Source organism: Pelophylax lessonae (genome assembly GCF_965119305.1).
Source record: "Pelophylax lessonae genome assembly, chromosome: 3".
NCBI lineage: Eukaryota > Metazoa > Chordata > Amphibia > Anura > Ranidae > Pelophylax > Pelophylax lessonae.
The window spans coordinates 686,129,076-686,142,789 of record NC_138770.1 but is presented as its reverse complement, the minus strand read 5'-3'; the positions used below and the strand labels follow the sequence as shown (position 1 = coordinate 686,142,789).

At 45.2% G+C, this 13,714-nt stretch overlaps 1 protein-coding gene across 1 annotated transcript in view; it reads left to right on the top strand.

Annotated features, from left to right (window-relative positions):
- The window catches only part of PLB1 (phospholipase B1), a gene marked incomplete at its 5' end in the record, with an annotated part of 217,657 nt that overhangs the window by 37,360 nt on the left and 166,583 nt on the right, over window positions 1–13,714 (top strand). The window contains one exon of the mRNA XM_082251005.1: window positions 7,284–7,350. Coding sequence (XP_082107131.1) covers window positions 7,284–7,350 — 67 coding nt within the window. The remainder of the gene's footprint in view (window positions 1–7,283; window positions 7,351–13,714) is intronic.

Sequence of the window (13,714 nt, the reverse complement as noted above, 5' to 3'; positions counted from 1 at the left end):
AAGGTGGCTTGTTGGTTATTGAGCATAGGATCTTTTAATAAAAAGTGTTGTGTCGCCCGCAGACCTATGTCATGGGGGATGGACGTATAAAGGGAATTAACGTCCAGGGACAACCAAAGATAGCTATCCGCCCAAGAGTATGGGGCTAAGAGCTCCAATAGGTGGATAGAGTCTCTGATATAAGACTGCAGGGACTGGGCGAGTGGCTGCAAAAATACATCAATGTACTGTGACAATCCGCTGGTGATGCTATCCATGGCAGCAACGATAGGTCTACCAGGTGGGCAGAGGGGGTCTTTATGTACCTTGGGAAGGTGATAGAAATAAGGTGTATGGTAGTATTCCTTTTTAAGAAAAGCGGCTTCTTTGGTATCAAGGACTTTATCTCTAACTGCGTTACAGATCAAAGACTCCGCCTCTAATCTAAAGGTGGGGAGTGGATCCTTGGTTAGCTTGACGTAGGTGTTTGTGTCAGACAAGAGTCTGAGGGCTTCCCTGATGTAATCGGCCCTGTCCTGGATGACTATAGCTCCACCCTTGTCGGCCGGTTTAATGACCAAATCTGTATTGTCGGTAAATTTTTTAAGGGAAAGGGTTTCGTTGCGGGTAAGGTTGTGGTGAATTAATTTCTTAATATTAGAGGGCTGATGACATAGCTGCTGGAGATCAGAAAACACCATTCTGTAAAAAGACTCAATATACGGGCCTTTGGACCTAGTAGGATAGAAAACTGACGGGGGATATAGATTGGTGTGCTTGACAGGGGGAGATGTCTGTAAGTGTTGTGTGTACAAGTATAGGTTGAGGTCAGGGTCATCGGGGTCAGGATCAACCTCATATAAGCTAAAAACATCATCCTCAATGGTAAGCAGTTCAGTATCAGGGGTGCTAGTGGGTATGTCCTTGTCCAGGAGGGGTGTATTGCTCAAGTCCTTCTTGGACTTAATGTTGAAGTGTCTATTGAGGGTCAATTTTCTGACAAATTGATTAAGATCTTTAAATAGGAGGAAAGAGTTGGGATATGTGGTGGGTGAAAAAGAAAGACCTCTGCTGAGTAGGGCTTCATCAGCAGGCGTGAGGGCCTGTGATGATAGATTAAATAATTTTATAGTTTGCGCACCTTGGCTCCTATTATTGTGTTTGTGCCTTCCTCCTCTACATCCTCTTCTATGAATTTTCTTTTTAGCCTTTGCTTTAGGTGGGGGCTGATCCCTAAAAAAGACACAGAGGTGGAGTGAGGTGGTATATCACCAAGCTGGAAATCACCCACTAATATGGTTGGACCTTCAGTGGGATCCGAGCCAGTGTTCTCATTAAGTGAGTGGGGGTCTTGGCTTATATTGTCTGCAGACGGGAGAGGGACTAACTGGGTGGTGCATGGAGGGGGGCCAGTCGGAGGATTAGGTGGGATGCATTGCTGACTGGTGGGTATTGAGGATGTTTTGTTGAGGGGTGTATTCCCTCTATGGGTAGTGGCAGTAGGGGGAGAGGTGCTCACCTTGTGTGTGGCCAACCCACCTGACAAGCTTGCAATATTAGTGCCTACTTTTTTCTGTTTTGGAACAAATAGACTCTTTGGAAGTCCTGGTGTTAGTTGTTTTCGTAGGGGGGTCTTTCTGGTCTTATTGTTGGGGTATGGTGGCGGGTTTCTATGAGCAGTGGAAAGAGGGGGAGGGCAAATGGGAGGGTGAAGAGGACCAGGGACTGGGTGGTGGGGAGGGGGGAAAGAAGGAAGATCCATGAGGGGGGTTATTAAAGGATGTTGCTTCCAGGAAAAAACCTTATTATGTTGGTAATCACCCAGATCGCGTTTGAATTTGCCTAGCTTTGTGCGGATCATGTTGTCCTCTTTTTTCCGTGTATTCTTTTGGAGGGTGTCGGACCATGAGGAGGGAACAGATTGGTTGAAGGACAGAATATCCTCAACCAACATCTGAATGTGATGCACAGCGTCTTCATATTTGATGCAGCGTTGACTAATGATGACATTCATGAATTTGGAGGTACAGAAATCAGCAATGCCCTCCCAATCTTTGGTATGTGCTGGATCTAAGAATGAACAGGATTTTAAAATACGGAGACCTCTAGGTGTAATTTTGTCTTCTACGTATTTTTTGAGAAAAAAGCTATCCCACCAGTGAGTGTTAGCCGTGTGAAAGAGTCTCTCAAGTTTCTTAAATTTACCACACAGCGTGTAACGAGTGGGTTTGGGCAATTGTACAGAATTATGAAAAAGGTCAGATGGTAACGTGGAGAACAGAGTATCTAGGATCTCATATTTATGGAGTTCCAAATTATTTAGAAAATCCATGTCAAAAAGAAAAAAAAAAAAAAAATTAAAAAAAAAAAAAAAAAAAAAAAAAAAAGTGTTTCACATATATATATATATATATATATATATATATATATATATATATATATGAATTAAAATGAAAGAAACAAAAAAAAAAAACAAATATTAGGTACAGATAGATTAAAACATTAAAACATTAAGTTAAAAGATCAACCGCAATAAGCATGGGTACATGAACAAATAAATACAGACTGACATGCTAGGATGTCTAAAAAGGCAAAGTGTCAGCAGCACAACAAAAACAAACTTCAATAAGCACATGAACAAGCAGGATAAGAGTTGGCGCATCACACATACCTATATAGCATCAAGGGGTATGCAGTTCATGTATAGTCATTAATCTGGTGTAGTTGATGGCTGAAATAGATTACACTCAGGGCCAGCTCAGCTGCAGAGAGAAGTCAGCTCTGAAAAATAGGGCAAAATAGGGCCTGGTCCAGGAAGGGGGTAAAATCTTCCAGTCTTAAAGTGGTTAAACAACAAACATACAAAAAAACCCCAATATTTTGAGAACAGACGCAAAACAGTAGCGATATAGGGTAAATCCCATACATAAACAGCAGTGATATAGGGTAAATCCCATACATAAACAGCAGTGATATAGGGTAAATCCCATACATAAACAGCAGTGATATAGGGTAAATCCCATACATAAACAGTAGCGATATAGGGTAAATCCCATACATAAACAGCAGTGATATAGGGTAAATCCCATACAAAAACAGCAGTGATATAGGGTAAATCCCATACATAAACAGTAGCGATATAGGGTAAATCCCATACATAAACAGCAGTGATATAGGGTAAATCCCATACAAAAACAGCAGTGATATAGGGTAAATCTCATACAAAAACAGCAGTGATATAGGGTAAATCCCATACATAAACAGCAGTGATATAGGGTAAATCTCATACAAAAACAGCAGTGATATAGGGTAAATCCCATACATAAACAGCAGTGATATAGGGTAAATCCCATACATAAACAGTAGCGATATAGGGTAAATCCCATACATAAACAGCAGTGATATAGGGTAAATCCCATACAAAAACAGCAGTGATATAGGGTAAATCTCATACAAAAACAGCAGTGATATAGGGTAAATCCCATACATAAACAGCAGTGATATAGGGTAAATCTCATACAAAAACAGCAGTGATATAGGGTAAATCCCATACAAAAACAGCAGTGATATAGGGTAAATCTCATACAAAAACAGCAGTGATATAGGGTAAATCCCATACAAAAACAGCAGTGATATAGGGTAAATCTCATACAAAAACAGCAGTGATATAGGGTAAATCTCATACAAAAACAGCAGTGATATAGGGTAAATCCCATACAAAAACAGCAGTGATATAGGGTAAATCTCATACAAAAACAGCAGTGATATAGGGTAAATCCTATACATAAACAGCAGTGATATAGGGTAAATCTCATACAAAAACAGCAGTGATATAGGGTAAATCTCATACAAAAACAGCAGTGATATAGGGTAAATCCCATACATAAACAGCAGTGATATAGGGTAAATCCCATACATAAACAGCAGTGATATAGGGTAAATCCCATACAAAAACAGCAGTGATATAGGGTAAATCTCATACAAAAACAGCAGTGATATAGGGTAAATCCCATACAAAAACAGCAGTGATATAGGGTAAATCCCATACATAAACAGCAGTGATATAGGGTAAATCCTATACAAAATAAAATAAATAAATACTTATAGACTTTATTTATTTGTATTTATTTATTTTTCTTTGAAGGGTGGCGCTATTCTATCATATTTATTTTTATCCATAATTCCCCAATGCCCATTTTTCAGCTTTGAATGGGAATTCTGTGGCTTTCTATAGAAAGGAAACTCACTGTTCCATTGGTTGCTGTGCATTATGAAGGCTGATTAGAAGACGATCGGCTAATCTATATAATGTGCAGCAATGAATTGCTTTATGGTCCTCTGTTGCTATTGATTAATCAGGATGAAGATTATAGAGCCTCTCCATATTTCTAAACACCAATCAATGATTATATAAAATCAATGAGGAGAGTGACCGCGGCAGGCTCTCCATCATTCCATTGGTTGATTTGTTGCGTAATCTGTAAAGTGATACAATTAGTGTTTTCAGACGTAAGCAGATCAGAAAGGTAAATGTATCCATTCAGGAAATATTCATTTTTATGGTTGTTTTTAGATAGAGATGTAATAGAGGTCGGCCTCATGTGAAGAATCTTATCAGTGTTTGTTAATGTTTGGAAAGCTTGTTCTATGTATAGTTCATAATAATATACAGTATGTATACGGGCGGCCATATATACACATTACATAATCTGCTTCCTGCATTGTAGCGCTATGCAGTGGTTGTGCTTTACTCCTCCTCCTCACAGTGCTATCATATGAGGCGCATTTATCAAAACAAAAAAAAATGCAGAGCTTTCGGAGCAAATATGTATCTACATTCACTCTGTTCAAAAGCCGGACAATTGAACGTTATAAGATATTTTCTCCCTTGGTTGGATGTTCTTTATTCATAGGAATAGTGTGAATTGGGAAAATACACATTATTCCTCCCACTGACACCAATGATGCGGCACTATTCCTTCCACTGACACCAATGATGGGGCACTATTCCTCCCACTGACCCCAATGATGGGACACTATTCCTCCCACTGACACCAATGATGGGGTACTATTCCTCCCACTGATACCAATGATGGGGCACTATTCCTCCCACTGATACCAATGATGGGACACTATTCCTTCCACTGACACCAATGATGGGACACTATTCCTCTCACTGACACCAATGATGGGGCACTATTCCTCCCACTGACACCAATGATGCGGCACTATTCCTCCCACTGACACCAATGATGGGGCACTATTCCTCCCACTGATACCAATGATGGGGCACTATTCCTCCCACTGATACCAGTGATGGGGCACTATTCCTCCCACTGACACCAATGATGGGGCACTATTCCTCCCACTGACACCAATGATGGGGCACTATTCCTCCCACTGATACCAGTGATTGGGCACTATTCCTCCCACTGACACCAATGATGGGGCACTATTCCTCCCACTGACACCAATGATGGGGTACTATTCCTCCCACTGACACCAATGATGGGGCACTATTCCTCCCACTGACACCAATGATGGGGCACTATTCCTCCCACTGACACCAAAGATGGGTCACTATTCCTCCCACTGATACCAATGATGGGTCACTATTCCTCCCACTGACACCAATGATGGGGCACTATTCCTCCCACTGGCACCAACGATGGGGCACTATTCCTCCCACTGATACCAATGATGGGACACTATTCCTCCCACTGACACCAATGATGGGGCACTATTCCTCCCACTGACACCAATGATGGGGCACTATTCCTCCCACTGACACCAATGATGGAGCACTATTCCTCTCACTGACACCAATGAAGGGACGCTATTCCTCCCACTGACACCAATGATGGGGCACTATTCCTCCCACTGACACCAATGATGGGGCACTATTCCTCCCACTGACACCAATGATGGGACATTGTTTACTCCCACTAACATCAGGACATTTTCTACACCCACTGGCCACGGTCCGGCCCCTTTAAAGTCTAGAGGCCCGTAAACTGGCCCTTCGTTTAGAAAGTTTGGAGACCCCTGAGCTAGTTCATGAGCAGACAAGAAGCATGTTGATAGAAGGAGAAAGTGTTGGAGATATCAGATCATCACTGAGCTGCTTCTCCCTTCACTGTCCAATCACAGGCTGGGGGCGGGTCCAGGATGACCTGGAAAATATGTAAATCAAAGGTACAATAATTGGGACCTCCACCCCCCCCCCCCCCAGATCACCTGAAGCTCTGTGCGCGGTCTCCCCCCTTTTTGTTAATTTATTTTTATTTTTTGCACTCCGTTTACCCGCCGCCATTCTAACCTAGGTGACAATGGAGTGTCCCTGCTGCCTCCACCTCCTGGGATTCCAGGTCACATATCCCAGGAGTCTGCGGGAATAACAGCGGCTGGTGAGTGGACAGTGTTGTGGTCCTCATCGGAGTTCAGCTGCCTGAACCTGGAAGAGGTAGCCGGCTTCCGATGTTTGGGGAGGACAAAGATTCACGGCCCGGGAGCCGCCTGATCAGCGGATTGCAGCAGGATAACTCTGGATCCACTGGACAGGTGAGTATCTGACAGCACTGCATGACAGGTGAGTATCTGACAGCACTGCATGACAGGTGAGTATCTGACAGCACTGCATGACAGGTGAGTATCTGACAGCACTGCATGACAGGTGAGTATCTGACAGCACTGCATGACAGGTGGGGATCTGACAGCACTGCATGACAGGTCAGTATCTGACAGAACTGCATGACAGGTGAGTATCTGACAGAACTGCATGACAGGTGAGGATCTGACAGCACTGCATGACAGGTGGGGATCTGACAGCACTGCATGACAGGTCAGTATCTGACAACACTGCATGACAGGTGGGGATCTGACAGCACTGCATGACAGGTGAGTATCTGACAGCACTGCATGACAGGTGAGGATCTGACAGCACTGCATGACAGGTCAGTATCTGACAGCACTGCATGACAGGTGAGTATCTGACAGCACTGCATGACAGGTGAGGATCTGACAGAACTGCATGACAGGTGAGTATCTGACAGCACTGCATGACAGGTGAGTATCTGACAGCACTGCATGACAGGTGAGGATCTGACAGCACTGCATGACAGGTGAGTATCTGACAGCACTGCATGACAGGTGAGGATCTGACAGCACTGCATGACAGGTGGGTGGAGCTAAAAAACAGAAAGTCAGAGGAGCGACTGAAGTTCCTCTTTAAATGAGATGAATGATTGCATTGTAGCGTGGGATCTGATAGGTGGCGCTAACCCTCTGTCTTTATTTCCTGCCAGGGAATCCTGTGAGTGTTTCGGGAAGCCGTCTGACTATTATAAAGCCACACTCCGCTTCTCCTTCCAGGTGAGCCAATCACATGACTGCAATGGGTATATTAACCACTTCAGCTCCGGAAGGTTTACCCCCTTAGTGACCAGGCCATTTTTTGCGAAATCCTCTGGGACTTTCTTTCATTCTGCACGCGAGCTCGGAAGGACGGAGCACTGTAATTTTTTTTTTCCTATTTAGTTATTTATTTTATTTTTACACTGTCCTTCTAAAAAAAAATTTCTGATCACTTTTATTCTATTACAAGAAATGTAAACATCCATTGTAATAGGAATAAGCAGGACAGTTCCTCTTTAACCACTTTAGCCCCGGAGGATTTGGCTGCTCAAAGACCAGGGCCTATTTTGCGATTCGGCACTGCGTGACTTTAATGGACAATTGCGCAGTGCTGCGACGCTGTACCCAAATGAAATTTACGTCCTTTTTTTCCAACAGACAGAGCTTTCTTTTGGTGGTATTTGATCACCTCTGCGATTTTTTTTATTTTTTGCGCTATAAACAAAAAAAGAGCGACAATTTTGAAAAAATAACAATATTTTTCACATTTTTTTATATGAAATTCTCCCCAAAAAATGTAAAAATCAAAATTTTTTAACATTTTAGGCCAATTTGTTTTCTGCTACATATTTTTGGTAAAAAAAATCACAATAAGCGTATTTTGATTGGTTTGTGCAAAAGTTATCGCATCTACAAACTAGGGGAAAGATTTATGTCATTTTTATTGTTTTTTTTTTTTAACTAGTAATGGCGGCGATCTGCGATTTTGTTTGCGGGACTGCGACATTGCAGCGGACAGATCGGACCCTTGACTGACATTTTTGACACTTTTGGGGGTACCAGTGACATTACCACAGTAATCAGTGCTATACAGATGCACTGTTACTGTAAATATGACACTGGCAGGGAAGGGGTTAACTTTATTGGTGATCAAGGGGTTAAGTGTGTCCCTAGGGGCGTGATTCTAGCTGTTAGGGGGCGTGGCTAGCGAAGTAATCACAGAGACATGCAATCATATATAGAAGGATCGCATAGCCTCTGTCATTGCTTCAGGGAGAATGACAGACGGTTGTGTTTACATCAGCCGTCCGTCTTTCTCTCTCTCCTGTGGGAGATCGCGAGTGGCCGGCGGACATCGGAGCTATAAACAAAAAAGGCAGACAGTTTAGAAAAAAACACTATATATTTAACTTTCTGCTATAAATATAAGCGTACAGGGAAGGGGTTAACTTTATTGGTGATCAAGGGGTTAAATGTATGCCTTATGCTTACTGACGTGTGTGGGGGGAGGGGGTTGTGTGACACAGACACAGATCGCAGGTTCAGCTATGCTGAATCCTGTAATCTGTCCCTGTCTGTCGCAGAGGAGATCCGCCTGCTTTGTTTACACAAGTGGGCGGATCTCCTCACTTGATCCCCGACGATCGGGGAAGAGCGGCGGTGATGACCGCCTCTCCTCCCCTGGCCCGACTCCCGCTGTGTCTGAATACAGCGGAAGCGAGCCTCCGGTGGCGCGCGTGCCGCCGAGAAAGGGGCGGGATCCAGTGACGTAGGTCTTAGGCGCTGGACGATAAGGAGCCACTTTGCCGCAGTACCAGCTCAGTGAGTGGTTGGCAAGTGGTTAAAGCTGTGATAAAATCACGCTGTGGGGGACGGCTTCAAGGTTGGGCGACTTTGAAGCCACGCTAGTGTGAACTGAGACTTACTGGCAGGATCACCGGGTGAAAATAAATTGAAAAAAAGCCTAAAAAAGAAAACAATGCAGCCTAAATAAAAGGTTCTAAGATGCTTCTGAGATTACAGAGAAATGAAACATTTGGCACATTGTATCGGTCTGTTCCACGACACGGAGATATTATTTTGTGGGGAACATTAAGGCTCCATACACATAGAGGAGTTTCAGATCGTGGGCAGAATTGCCGCGATTCTGCCCGCTACTCCGAACCATTGCAAGTCGCGGGATGCCCAAGCGATTCCCGTGACTTGCAATGGCACCCGAAATGCGTTGCGATCTTGCCGCAATTTTCGCCCGACGAATCGTGGTAAAATTGCGCAAACAGAATCGCGGGATGCCTGACGCCCAAAAGAAGTACAAGAACTTCTTTTCGGCGTCAGGCATCTTGCGATTCTGTTTGCACGATTTTACTGCGATTCGTCGGGTGACAATCGTGGCAAAATCGCGCCGCGTTTGGGGTGCCATTGCAAGTCACGGGAATTGCTCGGGTGTAACGCGATTTGCAATAGTTCAGAATCATGGGCAGAATCGCAGCAATTCTGCCCGCGATCCGAAACGCCTATATGTGAATGGAGCCTCAAACTTGTAGCAGTCATTCTCCACCAGTCTTTGTACGTTCCCCAATGCCAAGGTCTGACCCAACACATTGTATCTGAACTCCATCTCGGCAGATAACGCCATTATCAGGGGAATCGGGCTGAGATGAGTCCAGAGAAGATAATTATTATTGGATTTATCTGGAAACCTCAAATCAAAGTTCAATGTCATCTTCTAATGGAGCTTCTGTGGTCAGATGTCACTCGGTAACCAGCAGATACAATGTGTTATTGTTTTCCAGTTGTCACGTTGGGTTGAAGTTTGTGAAGGACGTTTCCATAAACTCACCCAAACCTTCTCTGCTTTATAATAGAAATTGGAGGTGCCGGGTTCCCATTAGAAACAATTCATTTCCATAAGAACCAATTCCCTTTAGATCCCTGACACTGGATCAATGGGGTCCAAAACCATCGAGGAAAGGTCCTGGCATTCTAGAGAATTTTGGGCCCCAGAAGTACTATGACACCCTGACCCTTGGGGGTCCCAGAACAATGACACCCTGACCCTTGGGGGTCCCAGAACAATGACACCCTGACACTTGGGGGTCTCAGAACAATGACACACTGACACTTGGGGGTCTCAAAACAATGACACACTGACACTTGGGGGTCCAGAACAATGACACCCTGACCCTTGGGGGTCCCAGAACACTGACACACTGACACTTGGGGTCCCAGAACAATGACACACTGACACTTGGGGGTCCCAGAACAATGACACACTGACACTTGGGGGTCCAGAACAATGACACCCTGACACTTGGGGGTCTCAAAACAATGACACACTGACACTTGGGGGTCCAGAACAATGACACACTGACACTTGGGGGTCCAGAACAATGACACACTGACACTTGGGGATCCAGAACAATGACACACTGACATTTGGGGGTCTCAGAACAATGACACACTGACACTTGGGGGTCTCAGAACAATGACACACTGACACTTGGGGGTCTCAAAACAATGACACACTGACACTTGGGGATCCAGAACAATGACACACTGACATTTGGGGGTCTCAGAACAATGACACCCTGACATTTGTGGGTCTCAGAACAATGACACACTGACACTTGGGGATCCAGAACAATGACACACTGACACTTGGGGGTCCCAGAACAATGACACACTGACACTTGGGGATCCAGAACAATGACACACTGACATTTGGGGGTCTCAGAACAATGACACACTGACACTTGGGGATCACAGAGCAATGACACACTGACACTTGGGGATCCAGAACAATGACACACTGATACTTGGGGGCCCAGAACAATGACACACTGACACTTGGGGATCCAGAACAATGACACACTGACACTTGGGGGTCCAGAACAATGACACACTGATACTTGGGGGCCCAGAACAATGACACACTGATACTTGGGGGCCCAGAACAATGACACACTGACACTTGGGGATCCAGAACAATGACACACTGACACTTGGGGGTCCAGAACAATGACACACTGACACTTGGGGATCCAGAACAATGACACACTGACACTTGGGGATCCAGAACAATGACACCCTGACATTTGGGGGTCTCAGAACAATGACACACTGACACTTGGGGGACCCAGAACAATGACACACTGACACTTGGGGATCCCAGAACAATGACACACTGACACTTGGGGGTCCAGAACAATGACACACTGACACTTGGGGATCCCAGAACAATGACACACTGACACTTGGGGCCCAGAACAATGACACACTGACACTTGGGGATCCCAGAACAATGACACACTGACACTTGGGGGTCTAAGAACAATGACACACTGATATTTGGGGGTCTAAGAACAATGACACACTGATATTTGGGGTTCCAGAACAATGACACACTGACACTTGGGGATCCCAGAACAATGACACACTGACACTTGGGGGTCTAAGAACAATGACACACTGATATTTGGGGTTCCAGAACAATGACACACTGACACTTGGGGATCCCAGAACAATGACACACTGACACTTGGGGATCCAGAACAATGACACCCTGACACTTGGGGATCCAGAACAATGACACACTGACATTCGGAGGTCTCAGAACAATGGCACACTGACACTTGGGGGTCCAGAACAATGACACACTGACACTTGGGGGTCCAGAACAATGACACACTGACACTTGGGGATCCCAGAACAATGACACACTGACACTTGGGGATCCCAGAACAATGACACACTGACACTTGGGGATCCAGAACAATGACACCCTGACACTTGGGGATCCAGAACAATGACACACTGACATTTGGGGGTCTCAGAACAATGACACACTGAAACTTGGGGGTCTCAGAACAATGACACACTGACACTTGGGGGTCTCAAAACAATGACACACTGACACTTGGGGATCCAGAACAATGACACACTGACATTTGGGGGTCTCAGAACAATGACACCCTGACATTTGGGGGTCTCAGAACAATGACACACTGACACTTGGGGATCCAGAACAATGACACACTGACACTTGGGGGTCTCAAAACAATGACACACTGACACTTGGGGATCCAGAACAATGACACACTGACATTTGGGGGTCTCAGAACAATGACACCCTGACATTTGGGGGTCTCAGAACAATGACACACTGACACTTGGGGATCCAGAACAATGACACACTGACACTTGGGGATCCCAGAACAATGACACACTGACACTTGGGGGTCTCAGAACAATGGCACACTGACACTTGGGGATCCAGAACAATGACACACTGACACTTGGGGGTCTCAAAACAATGACACACTGACACTTGGGGATCCAGAACAATGACACACTGACACTTGGGGGTCCCAGAACAATGACACACTGACACTTGGGGATCCAGAACAATGACACACTGACATTTGGGGGTCTCAGAACAATGACACACTGACACTTGGGGGTCCAGAACAATGACACACTGACATTTGGGGATCTCAGAACAATGACACACTGACACTTGGGGATCCCAGAGCAATGACACACTGACACTTGGGGATCCAGAACAATGACACCCTGACATTTGGGGATCTCAGAACAATGACACACTGACACTTGGGGGTCCAGAACAATGACACACTGATACTTGGGGGCCCAGAACAATGACACACTGACACTTGGGGATCCAGAACAATGACACCCTGACATTTGGGGGTCTCAGAACAATGACACACTGACACTTGGGGATCCCAGAACAATGACACACTGACACTTGGGGGTCCAGAACAATGACACACTGACACTTGGGGATCCCAGAACAATGACACACTGACACTTGGGGCCCAGAACAATGACACACTGACACTTGGGGGTCTAAGAACAATGACACACTGACACTTGGGGATCCAGAACAATGACACCCTGACACTTGGGGATCCAGAACAATGACACACTGACATTCGGGGGTCTCAGAACAATGACACACTGACACTTGGGGGTCCAGAACAATGACACACTGACACTTGGGGGTCCAGAACAATGACACACTGACACTTGGGGATCCCAGAACAATGACACACTGACACTTGGGGATCCCAGAACAATGACACACTGACACTTGGGGATCCCAGAACAATGACACACTGACACTTGGGGATCCAGAACAATGACACCCTGACACTTGGGGATCCAGAACAATGACACCCTGGCACTTGGGGATCCAGAACAATGACAAACTGACACTTGGGGATCCAGAACAATGACACACTGACATTCGGGGGTCTCAGAACAATGACACACTGACACTTAGGGGTCTCAGAACAATGACACACTGACACTTGGGGATCCAGAACAATGACACCCTGACATTTGGGGGTCTCAGAACAATGACACACTGACACTTGGGGGTCCAAGAAAAATGACACACTGACATTTGGGGGTCTCAGAACAATGACACACTGACACTTGGGGGTGTAGAACAATGACACACTGACACTTGGGGGTCCAGAACAATGACACACTGACACTTGGGGATCCAGAACAATGACACCCTGACATTTGGGGGTCTCAGAACAATGACACGCTGACACTTGGGGATCCAGAACAA